At 40.1% G+C, this 27,244-nt stretch overlaps 1 protein-coding gene across 2 annotated transcripts in view; it reads left to right on the top strand.

Annotated features, from left to right (window-relative positions):
• The first annotated feature begins 5,999 nt into the window (after positions 1-5,999).
• LOC129863653 (interleukin-6 receptor subunit beta-like) overlaps positions 6,000-27,244 on the top strand; it is a 61,659-nt gene continuing 40,414 nt past the window's right edge. The window contains exons 1-9 of one of the 2 annotated variants that reach the window (XM_055935779.1): positions 6,000-6,197; positions 7,137-7,267; positions 11,486-11,560; positions 11,865-12,164; positions 20,862-21,003; positions 21,190-21,344; positions 21,438-21,592; positions 21,997-22,156; positions 22,375-22,457. In XM_055935779.1, the coding sequence (XP_055791754.1) occupies positions 7,189-7,267; positions 11,486-11,560; positions 11,865-12,164; positions 20,862-21,003; positions 21,190-21,344; positions 21,438-21,592; positions 21,997-22,156; positions 22,375-22,457 (1,149 nt within the window). In that variant the 5' untranslated portion in view covers positions 6,000-6,197; positions 7,137-7,188. The remainder of the gene's footprint in view (positions 6,198-7,136; positions 7,268-11,485; positions 11,561-11,864; positions 12,165-20,861; positions 21,004-21,189; positions 21,345-21,437; positions 21,593-21,996; positions 22,157-22,374; positions 22,458-27,244) is intronic. The other variant, XM_055935780.1, reaches the window with a different exon arrangement.

Raw genomic sequence — 27,244 nt, 5'->3', positions numbered from 1 at the left:
TCATATAAAGCAAATTCAGCAAAAGGTTTCACAGGAGTATAAGTGTTTTTCATTTAGAAAACCAGTATGCAAATGCATTTACTTATCATGAACAACTACACTAATCATGGTAAGATGATCTACTGTATATAAGAAGATCTGTTCATTTTCCAGGATCCCTCTTCATCAACGGAGGCTCCTCAGGAGAAGGAAGGGGAGGACCATCCACCATTATGAAATTATGAATTTCATAATGTAAATTGTAAAACATTTAAAAAGTTATCCCTTTTAGATGAAACTATACTAAATATAATCACGTCACCAAATACCTGATTAAAACACACTATTTTGCAAAGAAGGTCTACAGTAGCCTCAACAGCACTCTGTAGGGTAGCACCATGGTGTAACCGGAGGAAAGCTAGCTTCCGTCCTCCTCTGGGTACATTGACTTCAATACAAAACTTAGGAGGCTCATGGTTCTCACCCCCTTCCATAGAATTATGACAACTTCTGGAGGATGTCCTCCAGCGTATCAGAGCTCTTGCAGCATGAACTGACAAGTTGACCACCCAATCAAAGGATCACAGAATTAATCTAGTACTGAAAGCATAAGCATAAGCTAACTAGCACTGCAGTGTATAAAATGTGGTGAGTAGTTGACTCAAAGAAAGAGTAAGACAATAGTTGTACAGTTTTGAACAAATTCATTTCTTCCAAAATAAAGGTGATTTAAGAGAGTGCCATTTTTTCTCACTTTTAGTTTCACTTATTTAGCTAGCAAGTTCAGCCTACTGAAACACCCTAATCAAACAGATGGATGCTATGTTAGCTAGCTGGCTATGACTTTCCAACACAACACTGGAACTCTTCCAAGTCAAGGTAAGCTTTTGGTGTTACTCATTTATTGCCACCGGGGCCCCCCGGTGTAACTGCTTACTGCATACATTAACGTTACTGCATGAATTAAGTGGATTTACTAACACATTCGTTCTATTAGCTATGCTGACTATGACTTTACTTTAGCTAATATGGTGACAACGATGTAGGTTGTGTGTAGCGGTTTAGCTTGGAACGTAATCTTTTCAACTGGTCACATACAGCTGATGTGTTGTGCATTTAGGTCCACAAGCGAAGGGAAGAGAAGAAATACAACGTGGCTGTTATGAGAGTTTACGCATGATCAGGGGTGTATTCATTTCACCGATTCTATTTAAATAAGTTTCTTAAATGGAAGCAAACAGAACAAAAACGGGGATAAACATACCTGAATTTGTCCAATGGAAACTTGTTTGCAACTGTTGGACTAATGATTACACCCTATATCAGCTAGATGCAGGCAAGAGTGTACAAGGTGGCATTGAATGTCACTGTGTCACCTAAAATGTGTCTCTCGACAAATGTGCACCTACATTGTAAACTTTAATTCAGAGCCTAGGTTGTAGCAACCTCATGATGGGTATAGAGAAAATGTGAGTATCATGTAGTAGCCTAAACCTATCGCTGTTACATTGAACTGGGTGAATGGAATATGAATGAGAGTCATCCAATATGCTGTAATAGAAAAAATTATCCAGCACTGACTGCCACTGCTCTTCATTTGGCGGCAGCAGCGGGGAAGGAGGACTGTGTCCAGGCCTTACTGCGGCTAGGGGTGGAGCCTGGACCTAGGGCTATCAATGAGAACACAACTCTCACATATGCAATGTACTGTGGCCACACTGCCAGCATCAATCTCAGCTGACAACAGCTTGGTTAACACTGCATTTTGTGTGTGTGTGTGTGTAGTTACGATTAATTTAAAGTGGAAATGGCCATGCAATAATTCTGTGTCCAATCGAACATGTTGATTATTTGTCGATTAGTAAAGCCAAAAATAATTGGGGAAAAGAAAATGCTTGCCGTCCGTCTTAAACCACAGAGTTGTGAATCAGACTACATGGTCGCGTTGATTGATTCTCCACAGATCTGACTCAGTCAGAATGCTGCCTTCCCAGAGGAGTGACCAGTCCCAGAAGAAGGAGGGCAAGTTCTACATGCTCAACCAGACCTTCTCCTGCAAGAGGAAGAAAGAGCACCACGCCGCCGGCCACAGAGAGCTGGGCCGCGGCGGACACCTGAGGGAGGAGACTGCCTGGCGGACTCTTCCTTGGCCAAGGAGCCGGGAGACGAAGGCACCAAAGTCAGAAAACTTGTTTAGGTGGAAACGGGGCAGCAAATCAATCCATTCGAAATCTGGACAGCGAAGGACTGCCTCACATATGGATGCAAAGTCTTCCGCCCATCACTCTGGGCACATCTTTGTTGGTCAGCTCCCAGAGTGCCGATCAGCAGAGTCAAGCCACAGGGCCGATGGACAACCCACTTTGTCCACCGCTCTCAGAAAAGCAGGAGCGAGCATGACTTGTTTGACAGTAGGCAGAAGGGACAATCCTTGGTCAGTCAGTCATTTCTGTACAGCACTTTGTGACATAAGCTGATGTGAGAAGGGCTTTATAAATACATTTGATTGATTGATTATGCCTAGAAGATCGCGTCCAATCAGTCTATTTTGGCCCACAAATCCTGGATTTCACCCCCTTCAGAAAGGCTATTATACAATGGATGCCCTCTGCCCACACCAAGCCCCATACATACAGAAGAATAAAACTTGTGGGGCATTCACATGATGTATCAAGTGAGTCATCCAACAGTCCTTTCACCAGAGCTAAGCCCCAGGTAGCGATAAAGCCACATCCTGCTAAGATAACATACTGTAGATAGCTACACTTGACTTCACAATTCACACCTTGAGTCAACTTCAATTAAAAAACCAGTAGGCCTAAAACATTATTTTGCAAGGGAGTGCTGCAAGAGAAAATGTGTGAACTGCTATGCAGTTTAGTTTAGATCACAAGGGAACATAACATCCGATTTTTCAGTTTAAAATGTATGCCAAACAAAAACCATTAATTTCAAAGTCAAACAAACATACAACTCTATTGACAAGGATTACCTCAAAAATTGGCCATGGAAAATGTTACAATACTAAGGAACAGTGCAGATGTAAAGTATCGTAACAGAATGGCAGTAAAATCTTCCTCACTTTGTGACCAAGTTTTTCAAAAACTCTTAAATATCTAGTCTGAATTGAGGCCTCCCGAGTGGGGCAGCGGTCTAAGGCACTGCATCGCAGTGTTGTGTCACTACAGCCTGGAGTTCGATCCAGCCGGCCGTGACCACGAGTCCCATAGGGCGGTGCACAATTGGCCCAGCATCGTCCGGGTTAGGGGAGGGTTTTGCCAGGGGCTTTCCTTGGCTGATTGCGCTCTAGCGACTCCTTATGCAAGTTGCAAGTTGACGTCAGTTGAACAGTGTTTTCTCTGCCACACTGGTGAGGCTGGCTTCCCGGGTTAAATGAGCGGGTGTTAAAAAGCAGCGCGGCTTGGCTGGTCATGCTAAAGCTTAAGAGGGTGTGAACGATGCTGAATGGGTGTAGACAGATTAGAGCTCTTCACTAGATACCAAAACATTCAAAGGCCATTTTCTCAAAAGTGAGTTTACAAGTTTATTGACTTTCAAAGCAGAATTACTTTCCCATTGTTCCTCAAAATGCAGCGTATGATATACCTTTGTAGCTCTGAGTCTCTACTTTTATCCAATGTAAAAAAAACTATTTCAAATTTTGCTACAAGCCCAAATCCAGGTGGTGAGTCACATATGTGGTATAGTGGACCTGATTGGGACTTGGCTGGGTTAGCTAGCAGCAGGCTATTTTTGGTAGAATCTTGTCAGGTCTTAATGAAATTTGGAAAATATAAGTGTAAAGCAAATATAAAAATTGGCTCTGAGTGTAAAAAAAAAGGATTATGCCTCAGTGCATATTGGACACAAAATGTACACTACATGACCAAAAGTATGTGGACACTGCTTGTCGAACATCTCATTCCAAAATAGGCATTAATATGGAGTTGGTCCCCCCTTTGTTATAACAGCCTCCACTCTTCTGGGAAGGCTTTCCACTAGATGTTGGACCATTGCTGCAAGGACTTGCTTCCATTCAGCCACAAAAGCAGTGAGGTCGGGCACTGATGTTTGGGCGATTAGGCCTGGCTCGCAGTCGGCGTTCCAATTCATCCCAAACGTGTTCAATGGGGTGGAGGTCAGGGATCTGTGCAGGCCATTCAAGTTCTTCCACACCGATCTCGACAAACCATTTATGTATGGACCTCGGTTTGTGCATGGGGGCATTGTCATGCTGAAACAGGAAAGGTCCTTCCCCAACAGTTGGAAGCACAGAATCGTCTAGAATGTTATTTTATGCTGTAGCATTAAGATTTCCCTTCACTGGAACTAAGAGGCCTAGCCCAAACCATGAAAAACTGCTATTCCTCCTCCACCAAACTGTACTGTTGGCACTATGTATTGGGGCAGGTAACGTTCTCCTGGCTTCCGCGAAACCCAGAAATGTCCGGCGGACTACCAGATGGTGAAGCATTATTCATCACTCTAGAGAACGCTTTTCCACTCCTTCAGAGTTCAATGGCGGTGAGCTTTATACCACTCCAGCTGACGCTTGGCATTGTGCATAGTGATCTTAGGCTTGTATGCGTCTGTTCGGCCATTGAAACCCATTTCATGAAGCTCCCGACAAACAGTTATTGTGCTGATGTTGCTTCCAGAGGCAGTTTGGAACTCAGTAGTGAGTGTTGCAAACGAGGACAGATGATTTTTTACACGCTTCAGCACTCCCATTCTGTGAGCTTGTGTGGCCTACCACTTCACGGCTGAGCTGTTGTCGCTACTAAATGTTTTCACTTCACAATAACAGCACTTACAGTTGACCATGGCAGCTCTAGCAGGGTAGAAATGTAACAAACTGACTTGTTGGAAAGGTGTCATACTATGACGGTGCCACGTTGAAAGTCACTGAGCTCTTCAGTAAGGCCATTCTACTGCCAATGTTTGTCTATGGAGATTGCGTGGCTGTGCGCTCAATTTTATACACCTGTCATTAACGGGTGTGGCTGAAATAGCTGAATTAGCTGAATTCACTCATTTGAAGGGGTGTCCACATACTTTTGTATATATAGTATATATTAGCTGTTAGACAAAACCCAGGCTGTAGTGACACCTCAACATGACTAAACTCAAAAAGGAACTCTGTATGCCACAGTAAATTGCTCCAGACTTTGCAAACATTTGCTAATAAACAGCATCCTATTTGTACACATTTATACTGTACTTGGTGATGGACACTCTACAATTCAACGCATGCACGGTTTGATTTTCATGCACTTTTGAAATTAAGACTCATGTGACTGTTTTGCAAAACTGAATAAAATGTTGTATTATTTTTGGCTGCGTTCTGATATTTTTCAGTTGTGTCAGGGAGAGGAAACATACGTTTGTCTATGCTTGATCAACTTAATTATCCTGAACATCATAAACATTTATGATTCAACATTATTACTATTCTGACAGAGCATTTTTTTTGTACAATTAAAAACTTACCTGAGACCTGAAGACTTGTGTTAGCTCCCCCAAGCAAGCTCATACCTAAAGGCTTTGACTCAGTGGGCTGCTAGTCTCGTGGTTGGAGGCCACACAGTCGCAGGTCAGATTTAGTCAGGTGAGTCATCACCTCAACATGCACGGCATTTGTTCACACATGAAGGAGAGACAGGGTAGCACTGTCCTGCCATTAACCCACTTCATTTATACCATTTTCCATAGCTTACTCTGTTTTTGGTTCGGATATTTATTAAACAAAGCATTAAACAGTGCTTGTTGTTGAGCTTGTAGCGTCAGGTGCATAATGATTCAGCCGCAGACAAAGCAGTCAAACCAAGCTCCGTCATGGCCTGGCACATATTGGAGCAATTCGTGCAAGTGGGTGCAGATTTACTGGAAAACAGTAATGCGAAACAATCTAGCGTCTTGATTGGTTAGTAGTTGTGTGACAGACGTTTCTCCTGGCAAATCAAAAGAGCAGCAATTCTGCGCAGATCTCTAAACAAGTCGTTGACAAACTAGACAGATACTTAGATCAATCGTTATGTTTGTAGCTGCAAGGCGATGTATTGAAACTCGTGGTTATGCAAGATACTGGAACTGGGAAAGAGAAGACAGACCCAGACGTGCAATCTTATAGTTTAAGCTAAGTGATGTGAAAATCTACATATCTTTACGCAGCTAACGTTAACTAGCTCGTATGAACCCAACAAGTAAATACATTAAAGGTGAGTTTTTTGTTTGTTTGTGATAGCATGTCGGGCCCTGTTTAACAGGCTGTTACGGACGTATTTTCGTGGTTTTGTTGTATATAGTCGAATAGGGGTTCTGCAAATATGACATTCCCGTGTTTGTGTTTCCCGGAATTAGAAATTGATCCATCGATTTTTTTTTCTCCAAAAATGTCCGTGCTAGCTACAGTAGCTGGCTATTTAAAATGATCAACTAATATTCTTATTGTATAGCTCTTTATCATTCTGATGGAGGTAACGTTATATAGCAAGTGTCTAGACAGCGAAATAAGATTGTCTTTCTTTTGAAGTAGCTAGTCATATTTTTTTAATTGGGATTCTCAATACTATATGGCAATAGCTAGTCTTAGGCTGGACACATGACATTTATTCTTATTAATAATAAGTTACCCGAGGAAAGCCTAAAAGTTTAACCTGGGCTGGTCTTATTGCCAACATACCTGGAAATGTAACTATCGGAAAGTGAGTTCGTGCCACCGTAATCAATATAACTAGCAGTTATTGGCACCACCCTAAAATAAGGCGTTATTTCGCGATTTTTAAAAACTACGGCATGCAGCTGGGACAAAAGGTAATATTATTTAACTGGGCTCCATGGCTGGAAGCAATGAACTAGTTATTAACAAGGTTACGGCTACTTGGCGAGCTCACTGTTCGTCTGTGTACACGTATTATTAGCAATGGCTGAGGTGTGCCCATCAGACGTTAAATATTTTCTGGTCATGGTTAACCAGATTTTTCTTCCGAAAAAGGTGTACAACCTAAACAAAACGCATGTTCCTGTCCTCTTTCAAGATGTGGCACATTTAAAAAGCCAGAATACATTTTTTTTTATCAAGAAATAACCTTTTTTTACGATTTGTTGTTTCTAATTACTGCCGGGCTAATTTAATATGCGTCAATCTACATTCGTAGGGATCGACTTGAGCGAACACCACGCAGATTCACTGAGTTGCAAACGAAGTGGATGGGTCTAGCTCATTGGTTTTGTGGATCTGACACAGTTGCTACCTCAGATTATGAGCCTAGCAAGTGTCGCGAAGGAGGTATGTTGTACACACAAGGCCACAGGGAGAGCAATAGAGCTATAAACCATACTCCTTTTTGCCTTAAATACCCTAAAGCTAACAGTCAATCAAATTGATTTATAAAGCCCTTTTTACATCAAACAGATGCACGTATAACCTATTATCCTTAACCCTAATTCTAGGGTAGGGTAGCCTAGAATACTTTTATAAACTATTTTAGTAATAATATTATCATAGTAAATACCATATAGTACTAAATAGCGTTTTGATTATTTTGTTAATCAAAACCTGTCTAAGCATTTTGCGTTTTTTTGTTGTTAGTTTTTAAATTATATTTATTATTGCAAGGCAGAAGACTTGATAAACAAACCACATTTTATGTTTTATTTTTCAAATTTAGTTTGAACTGGGTGACCTTGTAACCTCTGTGGAAGTCCAGGAATTGGTGTGGGGCAGGTTTGAGACTGATCTAAGGAATTAACAACCAAAATACACAATTTCTCAGCTGCCTCACCAATGTCTTTATGTGAATGAATGACTTGCTAAATATTGCCCATAGACTGCAGCATAAGACCACGAAGAATCAGTTATAGGTTACAAGCAACACTATAATTCATATGAAATAGCATGTAACCAAAGACTATGTGTCTCATATTTTTCTAAAATGGTCACTCATTACTTTACAGTTAGCTATATATCGTGTATTAGGCCTGTGTTGCTTTTGGGAGAGCAAGAAAAAATGACCATAGCAGGTATTGAACCCCGGCCAAATATTCAGTAGCCAATGCGCTAACCTCAACCCTAGTACACATAAATTATTTATATATATTTTAAAAAAAAATCATCCTAATATCTCATATTGAGAGTAAACAGCCTCGGAATAGAGAAGACAAGTGCATCTTTAAGCCTGCCAATGAATTACATCATGCAACCCTCACGAGAAGGCAGTGCTCGCTGATGCCACCAGCTTTTTGGCGGGGCTTGTTGAGTTGGCTACTTGTGCGAGAAGGCAGAGCGGGTCGATGCTGGTTGATGAATTTTAAAATACGTTTTTGTCGACCAGAAGTGACTGAATTAATGTTCAGGCTTATTGATAAGTTATAGTAATGAAGTATAATATCAAAACGTGAGCATTAAAAACAGTTTATAATAAACATTAATCATTATATTACTTCACAGTAATCTGGGACAGACAAAAGCGCGCAGGGGAGTGGTGAATTCAGGGAGAGAACAAATCTTCTGAAATTTAATTTGTGGTCTTATGCTGCCATCTATTGGAATTATTTAGCAACTGAGGTAGTACTGAATAAAGTGTATATCCTTACTAAAGTAGTAATTACTCAGAATTGCAAAATATAAAATGTTCTAGTTCATTTGATCACTTACAACCATAAAATAACAATTCATAGCATAACAAACAATGAAACTGACATAAACCAAAAACACCTACATTTAGTTAATTATAAAAATATTTTATTTTTTTATTTAGATGGGTGACATTATCTGCCAAAGTAACACCCCCTTAACATATAAACACAGACACTGAAAATGAGCTTTAAAAAAATAAATAATCTGGTATCGCTCAATAGAGCCTTTGCTTTGCTGAGCAGTTTGTTTTCAGGAGTGTTCTGCCTGCCATGTCATCAGAGGAGTAGATCTGTGAATTAACGAAAAGTTAATAAGTTATTGCCACGCTTTCACATAGAGGCCTAGTTTATGTTTACATTTTAGTCATTTAACAGACTATCTTAGCTAGCTACTGTTTGTTCATAACATAACTAGCAAGCTATCTATGCATAGATTTTGTGTTTTATCTACAACTAACTTAGCTGTCTAGTAGTAGCTTAATCATTGGTTCCATTTCCTATTGTCCCTAGTGAGAGTAGTCAGTGAGGCCCTCATAAAACTAAACGGTTAAGTTACTACCTATTGGTAAAGTACTGAATACAGAAGAACATGTGGTGAGCCCATGTGCCACTGATATGGGTGCATGCCTCACCAATGAATTACACAACACAAATAGGCTACACAGCTGTTGTTGTTGTACGGTAGTTAGTGATGCATCGATATTACATTTTTGGCTGATACTGATATTTTCCTTGCCAAAAAACCTGATTCACGATTTATTTTTTGTCATTTTTTTAAAGCGTTGTAGTACCGTTAAATAGTTAACAGACACACATATATGGACACAGCAGTGTCACTACAGTTCCTGGTTTGAATCCAGGCTGTATCACATCTGGCCGTGATTGGGAGTCCCATAGGGCGGCGCGCAATTAGCCCGGCGTCGTCCGGGTTTTGCCGGGGTTTCATTCTCAACCAGGACTTCTATGGAACGCCGTTCGGGTCTTTGCGTGTCAAAAAAGACGTGTCAAATAAGCTTGTTGACCAATCAGGACCTGAATATGATTGCACGTCACATAATAATTTAAGGTGTTAATACATTTTTTCCGTAATTATTACACATTGATTACACTATCACACGTATTTCATACGTCACAGCGATTCATCGATATGTATGCTATAATGCTGGTAAAGTTGTCTCGCCCACCTACAGTGCTGGTCATTAAAAAAAAGATAGCTCATGGACGTAAACAATGTTCTTCCCCCAAAACATAGCAAAATAATGACAATCTGTTTCAGTAACTATAGTTGGCTAGCTAACTATATAGCTAGGTGTCATCTAAAATAACACTCATTTATAAGACAGTTCTTATTTGATTAATGGTGGTCGGACCCATCTGTGAAGCTAGCCACAATAATAATTAGCCACAATAGTGGACTTTGCGGTTAGCCTTCAAAATAAAAGTAAGTCATCTATGGTGTTATGACAGTTTCATAATAATATTCTGTAGTGATATGACTAGCTTTGCTGACACATAGCTACAAAAAAGTCCTACACGCAAGAGGCCTGTCCTTGAGGAAATTAGCTGTTCACAAACTTTTGTAGCTACCGTCAGTCAGCAATTAAGTGTTGGGGAAGCTGCTCAGAAAGCTACCAATTACTTCACACTAGAAGAAGTTAAGCTACATCTAAAGCTACTCTTAAGAAAAGTATAGTTTACTTAAAGCTGCAATATGCAACTTTTTGGGCGACCTGAACAAATTCACATAGAAATGTGTGTTATAGATCTGTCATTCTCATTGAAGCAAGCCTAAGAAGCGGTATATCTGTTCTATGTGCGCTATTTCTAAACTTCCGGTTCTTAAGTTTTGTTTTTGCGTCTTTTGGGTTTGTACACCAGCTTCAAACAGCTGAAAATGCAATGTTTTGGGTTATTGAAAGTATATTTTAGTGGTTTAGATGGTACAGTGATTCTCTACAATATACGTGCTTGTTTTGTCACACAAACTGAAATTCGGTGACCTATTAGAATTTTAACAACCAGGAAATGGCGGAGCGATTTTGGCATAGTGCATCTTTTAAAGTAGATCACTACATCCAAACTACTTTGTGATACATTTTGGTGTCTAAATCTGAAATGTCATAGACCACAAATTGAAAGACTGATCACTCTGGAGTCAGATGTTAACAGAATGTGTAATTTAGTCTATTTAACCCCAAAACTACGTTTCAAGTCAGAATTCGGCAGGTCTGATGCCTACTTCACCCATATTTTCTGTTGTTTAAAAAAAAAAGGTACTGTGTATTTCAGTACTTAGCTACACTGTTACCTGGCAAGAAGGTAATTACCTACTGAAACACTGCAAATATTATTTAGTTTAAAGGGATACTGAGCGATTTTGGCAATGAGTCCTTTTACTTCCCCATAGTCAGATGAACTCGTGGCGCAAATGTTTGTCTATGCGTGCGGTTTCAAGGAAGTTGCTCATTAGTGCTAGCGCAATTGCTTACTAGCATTAGCGAAATGACTGGAAGTCTATGGGTATATGCTAGCAGATACCCGTAGACTTCAAGTCATTATGCTAACCCTGGTTAGCATTGGCTCGTGAAACTACCACTAACTTTCTGCATACTGGACAGAGACATAAAAATGGTATCCACATGTTAATCTGACTGGGGAAGTAGACAAAAGGCCTCATTGACAACATCTCAAAGTATCTCTTTAACTACCACCACGCTACTGCAAAACTTAGTTAACTACATGTAGTTCCACTAGTAATTTAACTGCTCCCCAACACTAGCAATTCATTGGGGGGGGGGGGGGGGGGATGGTTTGTGATAAAATGTAGGCTATGCTTGGCGAGTCTGTGAATTTCTGAATCTTCCCTCAGGCATCATGGACAAGTCATCATACCGTTTGCTGCAGCTTCTGTCCTTGGCATGGCTGGCCTGTAGGCCCACCTACAGTAAGTGTACCACTACATTTCAATAACAATTTTTGTCATGAAGTGCTGCTTAGCAGGTGCTCTTTTCCACAGCGTCATACAGTCTGATATGTTTTGATTTAACCTCTCTGCTGCACATAAACCCGAGAATGAGCCGTCTTCTTCCTTTTTTAAGTTGCTGTGCTTTAATGATAGTGAGCTTTGTACTGACCCTAGTGATGTTTCTAAATAACCATGAAAACAACCACATATGGCCTTTTCCCTCTGTGTAAAATTCACCATGCATTTCCTAGTAGCATTGACTTAATGCATGGGTTTTCTCTAGGTTCTATCACCACCTATGGAACAATAATCCCACAATCTCCATCAGTGGAAATTGGGAAGGAATTCACCGCCACATGTGTGCTCTACAAAGCTGCTAAAGCCACAGCGGAGGACATCTACTGGAAGTTGAAAAACGTCACAGTGCCCAAAGAGCAGTACACCAAGATAAATGACTCGGCTGTTAGCGTGACCATCACCATCACCAATGAAACGGCCAACTGGTTACTTTGTGAGAAGAAAGGGTCTTCCTTATCCTTAAACCTAAATCAAGTAATCCATGGGATTCTATTGACCAAAGGGTGTAAGTATGCCTCCAATGATTTCACGTCAATATAAGGTTATTTCATATTAAAATAGAACAAAATGTCCACGCAAGTATTTTCCTCTAATATCTCTATTTCAATTTCATTTCTGAGTAATTCATTTGGATACAAGTGCAACAATTTCATACAGAAATAAAGTGAAAATGTATCCAAAGGACATGCCTTTGTACTGATATTCAAGAAATTGTAATGTACACATTTCTAGTTTTTATTTTCACGTGCACTAGTACAGTGAAATGCCTTGCTTGCTCTTTCCCAACAATGCAGTAGTACTGTTAAAAAGTAAAGTAGAACAAAAGACATGGGTAATAGAAATAAGAACAATAAAGTAAGGAAGCTATATGAAGGGTCAGTGCCAATACCATATTTACTAGGGGTGTGCCGACATGGCCATACTCGTATTTGTTATCGTATCTGTAAATTGACAGTTGACATTTGGATCACATGATACTCGGGATCGGGAAAAAAAACTGAAGTGTTTCAATATTCCTAAGTATATGTTCGTAAAATACCTCCCTGGGGCCAAGCTTCCTGCTATCCATATCAAATGTATTTATATACATTTTACATTTTAGTCATTTAGGAGACGCTCTTATCCAGAGCGACTTACAGTAGAGTGCATACATTTTATTACATTTACATACTGAGACAAGGATATCCCTACCGGCCAAACCCTCCCTAACCCGGACGACGCTATGCCAATTGTGCGTCGCCCCACGGACCTCCCGGTTGCGGCCGGCTGCGACAGAGCCTGGGCGCGAACCCAGAGACTCTGGTGGCGCAGCTCGCACTGCGATGCAGTGCCCTAGACCACTGCGCCACCCGGGATATAGCGGGAGTGGCCCTTCTTACATCAGCTGATATATCAAAGTGCTGTACAGAAACCCAGCCTAAAACCCCAAACAGCAAGCAATGCAGGTGTAGAAGCACAGTGGCTAGGAAAAACTCCCTGGAAAGGCCAAAACCTAGGAAGAAACCTAGAGAGGAACAAGGCTATGAGGGGTGGCCAGTCCTCTTCTGGCTGTGCCGGGTGGAGATAATAACAGAACATGGCCAAGATGTTCAAATGTTCATAAATGACCAGCATGGTCAAGTAATAGTAATCACAGTAAACAGGTCAGGGTTCCATAGCCGCAGACAGAGCAGTTGAAACCTTCCTTTCCGTTCACCTTCACACTCCTGGGCCAGACTACACTCAATCATAGGACCTACTGAAGAGATGAGTCTTCAATAAAGACTTAAAGGTTGAGACCGAGTCTGCGTCTCTCACATGGGTAGGCAGACCATTCCATAAAAATGGAGCTCTATAATGAGAAAGCCCTGCCTCCAGCTGTTTGCTTAGAAATTCTAGGGACAATTAGGAGGCCTGCGTCTTGTGATCGTAGCGTACGTGTAGGTATGTACGGCAGGACCAAATTGTAAAGATGGGTAGGAGCAAGCCCATGTAATGCTTTGTAGGTTAGTAGTACAACCTTGAAATCAGCCCTTGCCTTAACAGGAAGCCTTTGTAGGGAGGCTAGCACTGCTTTAGCTGGGTAGCCGGAAAGTAGAGCATTGCAGTAGTCTAACCTAGAAGTAACAAAAGCATGGATTCATTTTTCTGCATCATTCTTGGACAGAAAATGTCTGATTTTTGCAATGTTGATATGTTCGTCAAAAGAGAGATCGGGGTCCAGAGTAACACCGAGGTACTTCACAGTTTTATTTGAGACGACTGTACAACCATCAAGATTAATTGTCAGATTCAACAGATCTCTTTGTTTCTTGGGACCTAGAACAAGCTTCTCTGTTTTGTCCTAGTTTAAAAGTAGAAAGTTTGCAGCCATACACTTCCTTCTGTCTGAAACACAGGCTTCCAGCAAGGGCAATTTTGGGGCTTCACCATGTTTCATCGAAATGTACAGCTGTGTGTCATCCGCATAGCAGTGAAAGTAAACATTATGTTTTCGAATGACATCCCCAAGAGATAAAATATATAGTGAAAACAATAGTGGTCCTAAAACGGAACCTTGAGGAACACCGAAATGTACAGTTGATTTGTCAGAGGACAAACCATTCACAGAGACAAACTGATATCTTCCCGACAGATAAGATCTAAACCAGGCCAGAACTTGTCCGTGTAGACCAATTTGCGTTTCCAATCTCTCCAAAAGAATGTGGTGATCGATGGTATCAAAAGCAGCACTAAGTTCTAGGAGCACGAGGACAGATGCAGAGCCTCGGTCTGACACCATTAAAAGGTAATTTACCACCTTCACAAGTGCAGTCTCAGTGCTATGATGGGGTCTAACACCAGACTGAAGCATTTCGTATACATTCAGGAAGGCCTTGAGTTGCTGTGCAACAGCTTTTTTTTAAATCCAGGACCTCTGTACCAGGCGGTGTCAGAGGAAGGCCCTAAAAATGGCAAAAGACTCCAGCCACCCTAGTCATAGACTGTTCTCTCTGCTACCGCACGGCATGCGGTACTGTAGCGCCAAGTCTAGGTCCAAAAGGCTTCTCAGCAGCTTCTACCCCCAAGCCAGAAGACTCCTGAACAGCTAATCAAATGGCTACCCAGACTATTTGCATTGGCCCCCCACCCCCCGTACGCTGCTGCTACTCTCTTTATTATCTATGCATAGTCACTTTAACTCTACCTACATGTACATATTACCTCGACTAACCAAATCAAATCAAATGTATTTATATAGCCAGGTCCCTGCCGCACATTGACTCTGTACCGGTACCCCCTGTATATAGCCTCGCTGTTGTTATTTTGCTGCTGCACTTGAATTATTTGTTACTTTAATTTTTTACTTAACATGTATTTTTCCAAAAACTGCATTGTTGGTTAAGGGCTTGTAAGTAATCATTTCACTGTAAGGTCTACACCTGTGCATGTGACAAATAAAATTTGATTAGCATGTTCTCACTGCAAAAAAACTGCAGGGGGTAGCCAAGTTTGCGGTCACTCAGTCAGAATGTGCATTAGCATTTCATATTTTTTCCCTTGCCTTACTTGTTAGATATTATGCACATTGACAGCTTGAGAGCAAACGTCCTGGCCATGTGATTTATCATAGTAGCAGGCAGCAGCAATCTTAATGATTCGGACTGAAAATATGCGAGGAAAAGGAATTGTGAAATGATGAAGCGAGTGGCTGGAGAAATGAAGTTTCAGTCTTTCCAATCAGAGCAGCAGGATCAACGCACAGCCCGCCTTTCTCTTTACAGACAGGCAAGCTAGCCAGTTGAGTTATTTAGACCATGTAGCACCTCCCTTGACTGACTGAGAAGGATGCAAACATTTTTTTTTCCTGATCACAGATAATTACAAAAAATACTCTGTTCAAAATCATATTCATTAAATTGCCCATATACTCATTTTGGCAGACTACTTGACACACCACTAATATTTACAATGTGCAGGGATACTGGAGTGGTAGGATTAGATATGTATAGGGATAGATGACTAGGCATCAGGACATATGACAGACAGAGTAGCAGCAGTGTATTTGATGATTGTGTGTCGAGTCAGTATGAATATGTGTGTGTGTGTGTGAGCAAATGAAGAATGTTTGTGTGCAGTAGGCTTGGGTGGTATACTGTTTCCCAGGGTATTTTGAAATACCCTCAGTATGATTTTCCAATTTTGTCTTATCATTTACAAAAATACATGCATTTGAATATTAGTACTTTTTAAATAAATACCTGCAGTCAACTCTAGGTAATAGATAAAGCAGATTGCGTTTATATTTTTGCCTGTTAGATTATTTTTGGTTATGAAGCTTACCAATACTAGTTTCCCAAAACAGCTGTATTATCAGTGTGTTTGTTTACAAAGAAGCACAACAAGCAAAATGGGAGCTTCTTGAGGTGAGTCACTCCTGCAATTTAAGAGATGTGATAAAGTTACATTTTTTGCCAGCTATATATCTTATAACTATTAAGTTAACTATTTTTATTTAACCAGGTATGTTGACTGAGAACTCATTCTCATTTACAGCAACGACCTGGGGAATAGTTACAGGAGGGGGCATGAATGAGCCAATTGGAAGCTGAAGATGATTATGTGGCCATGATGGTATGAGGGCCAGATTAGGAATTTAGCCAGGACACCAGGGTTAACACCCCTACTCTTACGATAAGTGCCATGGGATCTTTAGTGACTACAGAGAGTCAGGACACCCATTTAACGTCCCATCCGAAAAACGGCACCCTGCACAGGGCAATGGCCAAAATCACTGCCCTGGGATCTCTTTTTTTTTTTTTATTATCAGAGGAAAGAGTGCTTCCTACTGACCTTCCAAGACCACTTCCAGCAGCATCTGTTTTCCCATCCATGGACCCACCCTGCTTAGCTTCAGTGGCAAGCCAGCACTGGGATGCAGGGTGGTATGCTGCTGGTTTTAAGATGTGACAAATAAGTTCTCTCCAGCTGGGTTTTTACTAACATGCTGATTTAACTAACATGGTGATTTAACAAGCGCATTCGCGAAAAAAGCACTGTCGTTGCACCAATGTGTACCTAACCATAAACAACAACGCTTTTCTTAAAATCAATACACAGAAGTATATTTTTTTTAAACCTGCATATTTAGTTAAAATAAATAAATTAATGTTAGCATGCCATATTAAACTAGGGAAATTGTGTCACTTCTCGTGCGTTCATTGCACGCAGAGTCAGGGTATATGCAACAGTTTGGGCCGCCTGGCTCCTTGCGAACTAATTTGCCCGAATTTTACATAATTATGACAACATTGAACGTTGTGCAATGTAACAGCAATATTTAGACTTATGGATGCCACCCGTTAGATAAAATACGTAACGGTTCCGTATTTCACTGAATGAATAAAGGTTTTGTTTTTGAGATGATAGTTTCCAGATTCGACCATATTAATGACCCAAGGCTCGTATTTCTGTGTGTTATTATATTATAATTGAGTCTATGATTTGATAGAGCAGTCTGACTGAGCGGTGGTAGGCAGCAGCAGGCTCGTAAGCATTCATTCAAACAGCACTTTACTGCGTTTGCCAGCAGCTCTTCGCAATGCTTCAAGCATTGCGCTGTTTATGACTTCAAGTCTATCAACTCCCGAGATTAGGCTGGCTATACTAAAGTAACTATTAGAACATCCAATAGTCAAAGGTATATGAAATACAAATGGTATAGAGAGAAATATTTCTATAATAACTACAACCTAAAACTTCCTACCTGTAAATATTGAAGACTCATGTTAAAAGGAACCACCAGCTTTCATATGTTCTCATCTTCTGAACAAGGAACTTAAACGTTAGCTTTTTTACATGGCACATATTGCACTTTTACTTTCTTCTCCAACACTTTGTTTTTGCATTATATAAACCAAATTTAACATGTTTCATTATTTATTTGAGAATAAGTTGATTTTATTGATGTATTATATTCAGTAGAAATAAAAGTGTTCATTCAGTATTGTTGTAGTTTTCATTATTACAAAAAAAGAAGTATATATATAAATCGTCCGATTAATCGGTGTCGGCTTTTTTTGGTCCTCCAATAATTGGTGTCGGCGTTGAAAAATCATAATCGGTCGACCTCTAGTTGTGTTGGTCTTTTTTTTTCAAACGTAAAAAGTGGTAACCAGTTTCTCTTAACCATCATGTGCGCTGCAACTCATTTCACTGAGGCCATTTCACTGAGGAAAATCACAGCTCCCAGTATTGTTATTAAGGCCCTGGTGAAATTATTTTCAACGTTTGGACTTCCACGGGTAGTGCAATCAGACCCAGGTTCAAAGTTCATGTCAAAGGTCTTCCAGCTAGTGCTACAACAGTTGGGTGTAACCCACTGCCCCTCTGGTGTCTACCACCCAGAGTCTCAAGGTGCTCTTGAGAGATTTCATCAGACTTTCTATGTTGAGAGTTTACAGCTTTGAGTTTGAGAGACTGAGATGAAGGGTTCCCTCTTGTGCTGTTTGCAGCATGGGAGGTTGTTCAGGAATCTCTCGGGTTTAGTCCGAATGAGCTCGTGTTTGGACATCATGTCAGAGGTCCTTTTGAGCTTGCTGAGAGAGAGGTTGTTGCAGGGCAACACCTTAAAAACAAATCTGTTGGAGCTCGTTAGTGCTTTTCGATACAGATTGCACCACACCAGTGAGAATCTGGAGAAGGCGCAAATTCAAGTTTGGTTTGACCGGGAGACCTGAAACGGCATTTTCGAGGTGAGTGACCAAGTCCTGGTTTTGTTGCTCTTTCTGGGTTTTAAACGTTTCAAGCTTCCTTTTCAAGCCTTTACCCCATTGTATTTTTTATTATCTGGATTACATCATCGATTACATCAAGTGTAGCCCGTGTGTAGCCCTGGCTCACATTTTATTAAGACTGTGCCTTTTGCAGTTTTGGAGATGAGATTTGTTTTTGATCGGCTCATTCCAAGGGAATTAGAGTTATAGGAACGTATAGAAATTTTTACCTATTTCTCAAAAATGTAAGCGATTTAGGCAACAAAAGTAATAAACATACCCTACAAAAGTATGTGGACATTAAACTGAGTGGAATCAACTATTTCAGCTGAATTGGAACGCCAACTACAAGCCAGGCCTAGTCGCCCATCATCAGTGCACGACCTCACTAATGCTCTTGTGGCTGAATGGAAGCAAGTCCCCGCAGCAATGTTCCAACGTTTAGTGAAAAGCCTTCACAGAAGAGTGGAAGCTCTTATAGCAGCAAAGGGGCACCAACTCTATATTAATGCCCATGATTTTGCAATTAGATGTTCGACGAGCAGGTGTCCACATACTTTTGTGTGCGTGTGTGTGTGTGCACACAGTACCAGTCAAAAGTTTGGACACACCTACTCATTCAAGGGGTTTTCTTCATTTTTACTATTTTCTACATTGTAGAATAATATTGAAGACTTCAAAACTATGAAATAACACACAGAATCATGTAGTAACCAAAAAAGTGTTAAATAAAAAATATATTTTATATTTGAGATTCTTCTAAGTAGCCACCCTTTGCCTTGACATATTTGCACACTCTTGACATTCTCTCAACCAGATTCATGAAGTAGTGACCTGGAATGCATTTCAATTAACAGGTGTGCCTGGTTAAGTTCATTTGTGCGGTTTCTTTCCTTCTTAATGCGTTTGAGCCAATCCGTTGTGTTGTGACAAGGTAGGGGTGGTATACAGAAGATAGCCCTATTTGGTAAAATACCATATTATGGCCAGAACAGCTCAAATATGCAAAGAGAAACGACAGTCCATTACTTTAAGACATGAAGGGAAGTCAATGTGGGAACATTTCAAGCCCTTTGAAAGTTTATTCAAGTACAGGTGCAAAAAACATCAAGCCCTATGATGAAACGGGCTCTCATGAGGACCCAGACAGGAATGGAAGACCCAAATCTCTGCTGCAAAGGATAAGTTCATTAGATTTACCAGCCTCAGAATTTGCAGCCCAAATAAATGCTTCATAGAGTTCAAGTAACAGACACATCTTAACATGAACTGTTCAGAGGAGACTGTGTGAATCAGGCCTTCATGGTCGAATTGCTGCAAAGAAACCACTACTAAAGGACACCAATAATAAGAAGAGACTTGCTTGGACCAGTAAACACGAGCAATGGACATTAGATTGGTGGAATTCTGTCCTTTGGTCTGATGAGTCCAGATTTGAGATTGTTGGTTCCAACCGACATGTCTTTGTGAGACGCAGAGTAGGTGAACGGATGGTCTCCGCATGTGTGGTTCCCACCGTGAACGTGATGTTGTGGGGGTACTCAACATTCAGGACCTAACATAAGGACAACTTGGAGTATGCTATTCTGTTCTTCTGAAATAGACCACATTTTCTTCATATCATGGTTCTCGTACGATCTCTGTAATTGCAAACAAAGGTTTCTGTAACAAATATTAAGTTCTGCTTTTCTGATGTATCAAATACTTATGTCATGCAATAAAATGCAAATGAATTACTTAAAAATCATACAATGTGATTTTCTGGATTTTTGTTTTAGATTCCGTCTCTCACAGTTGAAGTGTACCTATGATAAAAATTACAGACCTCTACATGCTTTGTAAGTAGGAAAACCTGCAAAATCAGCAGTGTATAAAATACTTGTTCTCCCCACTGTATATACATTTGATTTGATGCTCTGGTACCACTTGCCATGTGGAAGCAGAGAGAACAGTCTGTGGCTGGAGTCTTTAAAAAAAAAAAAATAGAATATGTTTATTATTTTCCAATAAAAATAAAGTAAAAAAGACAGCAATACAAACAATGACATTCATTGTACTGTTGAATGGGATGGCCAATTTAGAGGACAAAACAAAAGTTAATTCACATACACAAAATAAAACAAAATCCTATTAGGTGGTACATGTATTAGAAGACAGGATATAGTCATTACAAGCAGTGTAGTTAAGCCAAATATAAATATAGAGATGGGGTACAGCACAGAGTAGCAGCAGATCGTGGCTGTAGTCTTTAACAATTTTCCGGTCTTTCATGTTCACACTGAATGATCCTAAAGCTTTCTCACTGTCAGGTTTGGGTTCAATTCGGTTTTCAATTGAGGAAGTGAATTTCAACTGACTTCCTGAATCGAAATGAATTTTGACCCCATCCTGCTCAGTGCAGTAGGTACATGGCCGTTGGTATGTTTCTCTCACATGAAATAATGGCAGCTGTTTGGTTTATTGGTCAGATCCCCCTGAGAAGCCTGCGAACCTGTCCTGCATGGCTGTCCAGTTTGGCCGAAAGATTTCCTCCAACGTGACGTGCACATGGCAGCCTGGGACAAGAGACGAGATGCTGAAAACGACTTATACCTTGTTTGGCAGTCTAATGTGAGTGTCATACATAAGGTTAGATACATGGTGGATACAAACATTATTTTTCAAATCGGTGAATGGAAAACCTGGCTTCAGTTCTGAGAACCCCTTAAATATCAAGGTTCTTAGACAGTGTATGCGATTTGTTAATTACTGATTTCTGATCGTTTAACAATGTAGATCATTGTTGTGTTTATTCAGTGGTTCAAATAAGAGCAGCAAAGCTCACAGAAGCTGTGGATACATCGACTTCGATACCTTTCCAAGCTTCATGGAACTTGCTATATGGGTAGAAGTTGAAAACAAGTTGGGGAAGGTTCGATCTGACATTCTGGATATTTTTGCTGCTGATTTGGGTAGGTAGAGTGAAATGTATTTTCTGATTGCCCTTGAGGTTACAATGATTATCACCTCCCCCATATAGTTTAATGGTTTGTCCTGTTTTGCAGTGAAAACGAATCCCCCATCAGATGTCAATATTATTTCCGAGAATAACTTTTCCAGGACTCTCTTAGTGCGTTGGAAGCACCCTATCCATGTAACCTATGTAACGCTGAAATACAACATCAGGTTCTGCACTGTGGGCTCTCGAGACTGGACTGAGGTAAATAGCCACAATCACAATACATGTTCAAAGGATATTCTTTAGACCTCAGAAGTAGACTAATGTTGATTACGGAGCCAACCTTAATCCCAAAATGAAAGGATAAGTATCATCTAATTTCCTGGTAAAGGAATATAGTATGATCTACACAACCGATGGCATGGGGTGTGTATGGCATGGGCTTGAAGTTAGACTTGTTATAAGGTGTGTAAACATCTGGCTAACGTTGGAGTGAAATGTCTCTCATGTTTAAAGCCATCTATCCTATCCTTATTCTGATAGGTGTTATCAACAGTGAATCATACATTCTACTTGTATTGTTGGTGTTGCAAATGAACTGTAATATGACACATTGTTGCCCTCGGCTCCGTTTGTCATTATATCCATTTAATTGACTCTTTTAGGTACCCCCAAATGACACCGAAAGCTACAAGGAGTCTTTCCGTCTTCAGTACCTCAAGCCGGACACGGAGTATGTAGTGCAGGTGCGATGCATTCATTATAGGGGCTATGGCTATTGGAGTGACTGGAGCGCTAACTCTACCGCCAGGACCCCAGAGGACAGTGAGTATCCATGACAACACGCATATATCATTCTAATATGTTTCATTTAGCATTGTGGCCAACCATGTTGAGCTGTAGAACTCATATGTGAAGTCAGTGTATGAGTGATTTAGTTCAACAATCGTGAGTGTGATCCAGGTAGCTAGTCAATGGACTGCTCAGTTTGTCATATCTCGGATGGCTGAGTTGTATCGATTTCGGCTCTGTTCTTTGCCTAGAGCCTACAAGTAAGCCAGACCTATGGAGAGTCGTCCTTCCCAGCCAAGTCAAAAGTGAGCGGAGAGTGCAAGTGATGTGTAAGGTAATGAAGGCCATACTGAAAATAGAGTGCCACAGTGATGTCGTCATAATACCCATAAAACCTAGTGGTCAAACATCGAAATGATTGCAATAGGTTTTTTTTTCACCATTCTTTTCTAATAGGGAATTTCTCAAATACTTCAAAGAAGGTCAGTGTTTTGTGTAGGGTTACATTTTGATAACCATGTAAATCTATCTCGGACAAGGTGACTTCCAGGCTTTGATTTTAGTTTTGAGGTTGGTTCTGTTTAGGTGTTGACGAACACTGATTGGAATCATCCTCGTTGGGCAGGACGTGTTGCACTGGTTGCCTCGTTAGTCAGTGATTAGTTTCATCTGTGCTGGCACAGGTGATATAAGAGTGACTGCCCTAAAAAACAACTAATCCCTTTGGAAACGGCCTATGTGGTATCGATATGAGTCAGAAAATGTATTCTAGTGTCAAAATTGACTACAAAGTGTAAATAGGATCATTTGTCATATCGCCAGTCTCTTCTAAAACAGAGTTTGGAACCTGAGTGCCCGTCACAACGAGTACATTTAAAGTTGGGTTTGGAATACAATTGTCAACAATTCATGCCCCTTTTTGTGAAGCTCCACGTGCAAATTGCCCCTCAGCCCACTTCGCTTCCCTTCATTGAATGGGGCTCCATTGTTTCATCGCCCCCAACGTGTTCAAAGGCTCACGGACGTTTCGAGACGGATTCCTTCCAGCAGGATGCACAGCCAACTATGGTTTCCATGCTCTGCATAATACCCTACCATGCAGAAAGGTGGTTGGATTTCGTTGGACCCCAGTGATGGTGAGTATACCGGTAGCTAGACCATAGACTGCTGGTTATATATCTGGTTATGTACATTTTGATAGTCATTATCACTGCAAGCAGAGCTACAGTTGAAGTCGGAAGTTTACATACACCTTAGCCAACTACATTTAAACTCCGTTTTTCACAATTCCTGACATTTAATCCCAGTAAAAATTAACCCTGTCTTAGATCAGTTAGGATCACCACTTTATTTTAAGAATGTGAATTGTCAGAATAATAGTAGAGAGAATTATTTATTTCAGCTTTTATTCCTTTCATCACATTCCCAGTGGGTCAGAAGTTTACATACACTCAATTAGTATTTGGTAGCATTGCCTTTAAATTGTTTAACTTGGGTCAAATGTTTCCACTAGACTTCCACAAGCTTCCCACAATAAGTTGGGTGAATTCCTCCTGACAGCTACTATTATTCTGACATTTCACATTCTTAAAATAAAGTGGTAATCCTAACTGACCTAAAACGGGGTTAATTTTTACTGGGATTAAGTGTCAGGAATTGTGAAACTGAGTTTGAGTTCAAATGTATTTGGCTAAGTTGTATGTAAAGTTCCGACTTCAACGGTATGCATTTTTTTTATTTACCAAATGGCACACGTAGCCTACAATATCAGTACATACGCATAAACTATGTCAAATAGGGCACGGTGCGGTGAGTTGTTGCTTTATCTGTTTTTTAAAATCAAGTTTGCTGTTCACTTGAGCAATATGACATAGAATGGAGTTCCATGCAATACTGGCTCTGTATAATACTGTACGCTTTATGGAATTTGTTTAGGATTTGGGGGCTGTGAAAAGAGCCCTGGTGGCATGTCTGGTGGGGTAAGTGTGTGTGTCAGAGCTGTGTGTAAATTGACTATGCAAATTATTTTGCATTTTCTACACAATGTTTCTTATAAAAGAAGTGATGCAGTCAGTCTCTAATCAACTCTTAACCAAGAGAGATTTGCATGCATAGTATTTATATCAGCCCTCTGATTACAATGAAGAGCAAGATGTGGCGCTCTATTTTGGGCCAGACCTCTCCCCATCTTTACAACCATTGAATCTATATGTTTTGATCATGACAGTTCACAATCTAAGGTAACTCCAAATAATTTAGTCCCCTCAACCTGTTCAACAGCTGCACTAATCCGAACCAGATTCAGCTGAGGTCTAGAACTTAGGGAATGATTTCTACCAAATATAATGCTCTTTGTTTTAGAGATTTTCAGGGACAGTTTTTTTTTTACTGGCCACCCATTCCAAAACAGGCTGCAAGTCTTTGTTAAGGGTTTCAGTGGCTTCATTAGCTGTGGTTGCTGATGCGTATATGGTTGAATCATCAGCATACATGGACACACATGCTTTGTTTTAATGGCAGTGGCAGGTCATTGGTAAAAATAGAAAAGAGTAGAGGGCCTAGAGAGCTGCCTTGCGGTACACCACACTTTACATGTTTGACATTAGAGAAGCCTCCATTAAAGAAAACGCTTTGAGTTCTATTAGATAGATAGCTCTGAATTCAGAAGCCTTAACACATACATTTTTTCAATACCACGTTATGGTCAATAATATCAAAGGCTGCACTAAAATCTAACAGTACAGCTCCCACAATCTTCTGTCAGTGCAGTACATGTTGAGTGCCCTTCTCTATAAGCATGCTGAAAGTCCTGTTGTAAATTTGTTTACAGAGAAATAGAACAATTTTGTGTACACAATTTTTCCCAGAGCTGGCAGCAAGCTGATAGGTCGGCTATTAGAACCAGTAAAGGCCACTTTACCACTCTTGGGTAGCAGAATGACTTTGCCTTTCCTCCAGGCCTGAGGACAAAGACTTTCCTCTAGGCTCAGATTAAAGATCTGACAGATAGGAGTGGCCATAGATGCAGCTACCATCATCAGTAAATTTCCATCTATGTTGTCGATGCCAGGAAGTTTGTCATTATTGAATGATAACATTAATTCTTCCACCTCTCTCAAACTTGCAATGCTTTTCTTTCATTATTAGTTTTTTTAAGCATGAATAGGATGGCTCACTGTTCTTTGTTGGCATTTTCCCCCTAAGTTTTCCCACTTTGCCAATGTAGTAATCATTCAAATAATTGGCAACATCAAATGGTTTTGTGATGAATAAGCCATCTGATTCGAGGAAAAATGGAGTTGAATTTGTCTTTCTGCCCATAACTTGAGTACGTCAAATTATTATTTAATTTTTTTATCTTGGCTTCATAATACAGTTTCTTCTTCTGTTTGTTGAAATATAAGTGAAATATACAAAAACACAGCTTAGCTTGTTGTTAATCCACCTATCGTGTCAGATTTTGAAAATATGCTTTACAGTGAAAGAAATCCAAGCTTATGTGAGTGTTTCAATCAATGCTACAACAGCTAGCCCCAAATTAGCATGGTCACGGAAGTCAGAAAAGCAATAAAATTAATCGCTTACCTTTGATAATCTTCGGATGTTTGCACTCACAATTACACAATAAATGTTATTTTTGTTCGATAAATATTACTTTTATAACAAAAAAACGCCATTTGGGTTGCGCGTTATGTTCAGAAAACCAAAGAGTCGTTCCGTTCGAACATTCCAAAAAGTATCCGTAATGGTCGTAGAAACATGTCAAATGTTTTTTATAATCAATCCTCAGGTTGTTTTTAACCTGTCTGGCACTGGGGTTCCGCTAGCGGAACTCCTCCCACATTCCACTGAAAAGGCAGAGGGCGAAATTCAAAATATATTTTTGAGAAATATTTAACCTTCACACATTAACAAGTCCAATACAGCAAATGAAAGATACACATCTTGTGAATCCAGTCAACATGTCCGATTTTTAAAATGTTTTACAGCGAAAACACCACATATATTTATGTTAGCTCACCACCAAATACAAAAAAGGACAGACATTTTTCACAGCACAGGTAGCATGCACAAAGCCAACCTAACTAACCAAGAACCAACCAAACTAACCAAGAAACAACCATCAGATGACAGTCTTATAACATGTTATACAATAAATCTATGTTTTGTTCGAAACATTTGCATATTTGTGGTATAAATCAGTTTATAAATCAGTTTTATATTTTTATGACACTCAACTATTCTGACCAAATAACTATTCATAAACGTTACTAGAAAATACATGTTGTATAGGAAATGATAGATACACTAGTTCTTAATGCAATCGCCGTGTTAGAATTCTAAAAATAACTTCATTACGATATGCAGTTTACGTTATGGCGAGAGCGTGCCCAAAACCTGGACGCAAACTACTAGTACACATGTACGACAGCTATATGAAATAACATCATAAAATGGGTCCTACTTTTGATGATCTTCCATCAGAATGTTGTACAAGGGGTCCTTTGTCCAGAACAATCGTTGTTTGGTTTTAGAATGTCCTCTTCTCCAGTCAATTAGCACGGAAAGCTAGCAAAGTAGCGTGAAGCTCTCCTTCCTGAACAAAGGCGCAACACGCCTAACGTCCCGAATAAATTTCAATAATCTAATAAAACTATATTGAAAAAACATACTTTACGATGATATTGTCACATTTATCAAATAAAATCAAAGCCGGAGATATTAGTCGTCTATAACGACAGCTTTTCAGAAGGCAATACCAGGTCCCTTCTCGCGCGCTCCAGAAAACAGAAAACTGGTGACACGTCATTCCAAGAGCTTTCATTCGACCCCAGATCAAGTTACACACTCAATTTCTTCTCTCACTGCCTGTTGACATCTAGTGGAAGACGTATGAAGTGCATGTATATTAATAAATATCAAGGACATTTATAGGCAGGCCCTAGAACAGAGCATCGATTTCAGATTTTCCACTTCCTGTCAGGAAGGTTGCTGCAAAATGAGTTCTGTTTTACTCACAGATATAATTCAAACGGTTTTAGAAACTAGAGAGTGTTTTCTATCCAATAGTAATAATAATATGCATATTGTACGAGCAAGAATTGAGTACGAGGCCATTTA

Source organism: Salvelinus fontinalis, chromosome 10, assembly GCF_029448725.1.
Source record: "Salvelinus fontinalis isolate EN_2023a chromosome 10, ASM2944872v1, whole genome shotgun sequence".
Lineage (NCBI taxonomy): Eukaryota > Metazoa > Chordata > Actinopteri > Salmoniformes > Salmonidae > Salvelinus > Salvelinus fontinalis.
Note: the sequence above shows the minus strand (reverse complement) of the source record. Positions and strands in the feature narration are given on the sequence as shown.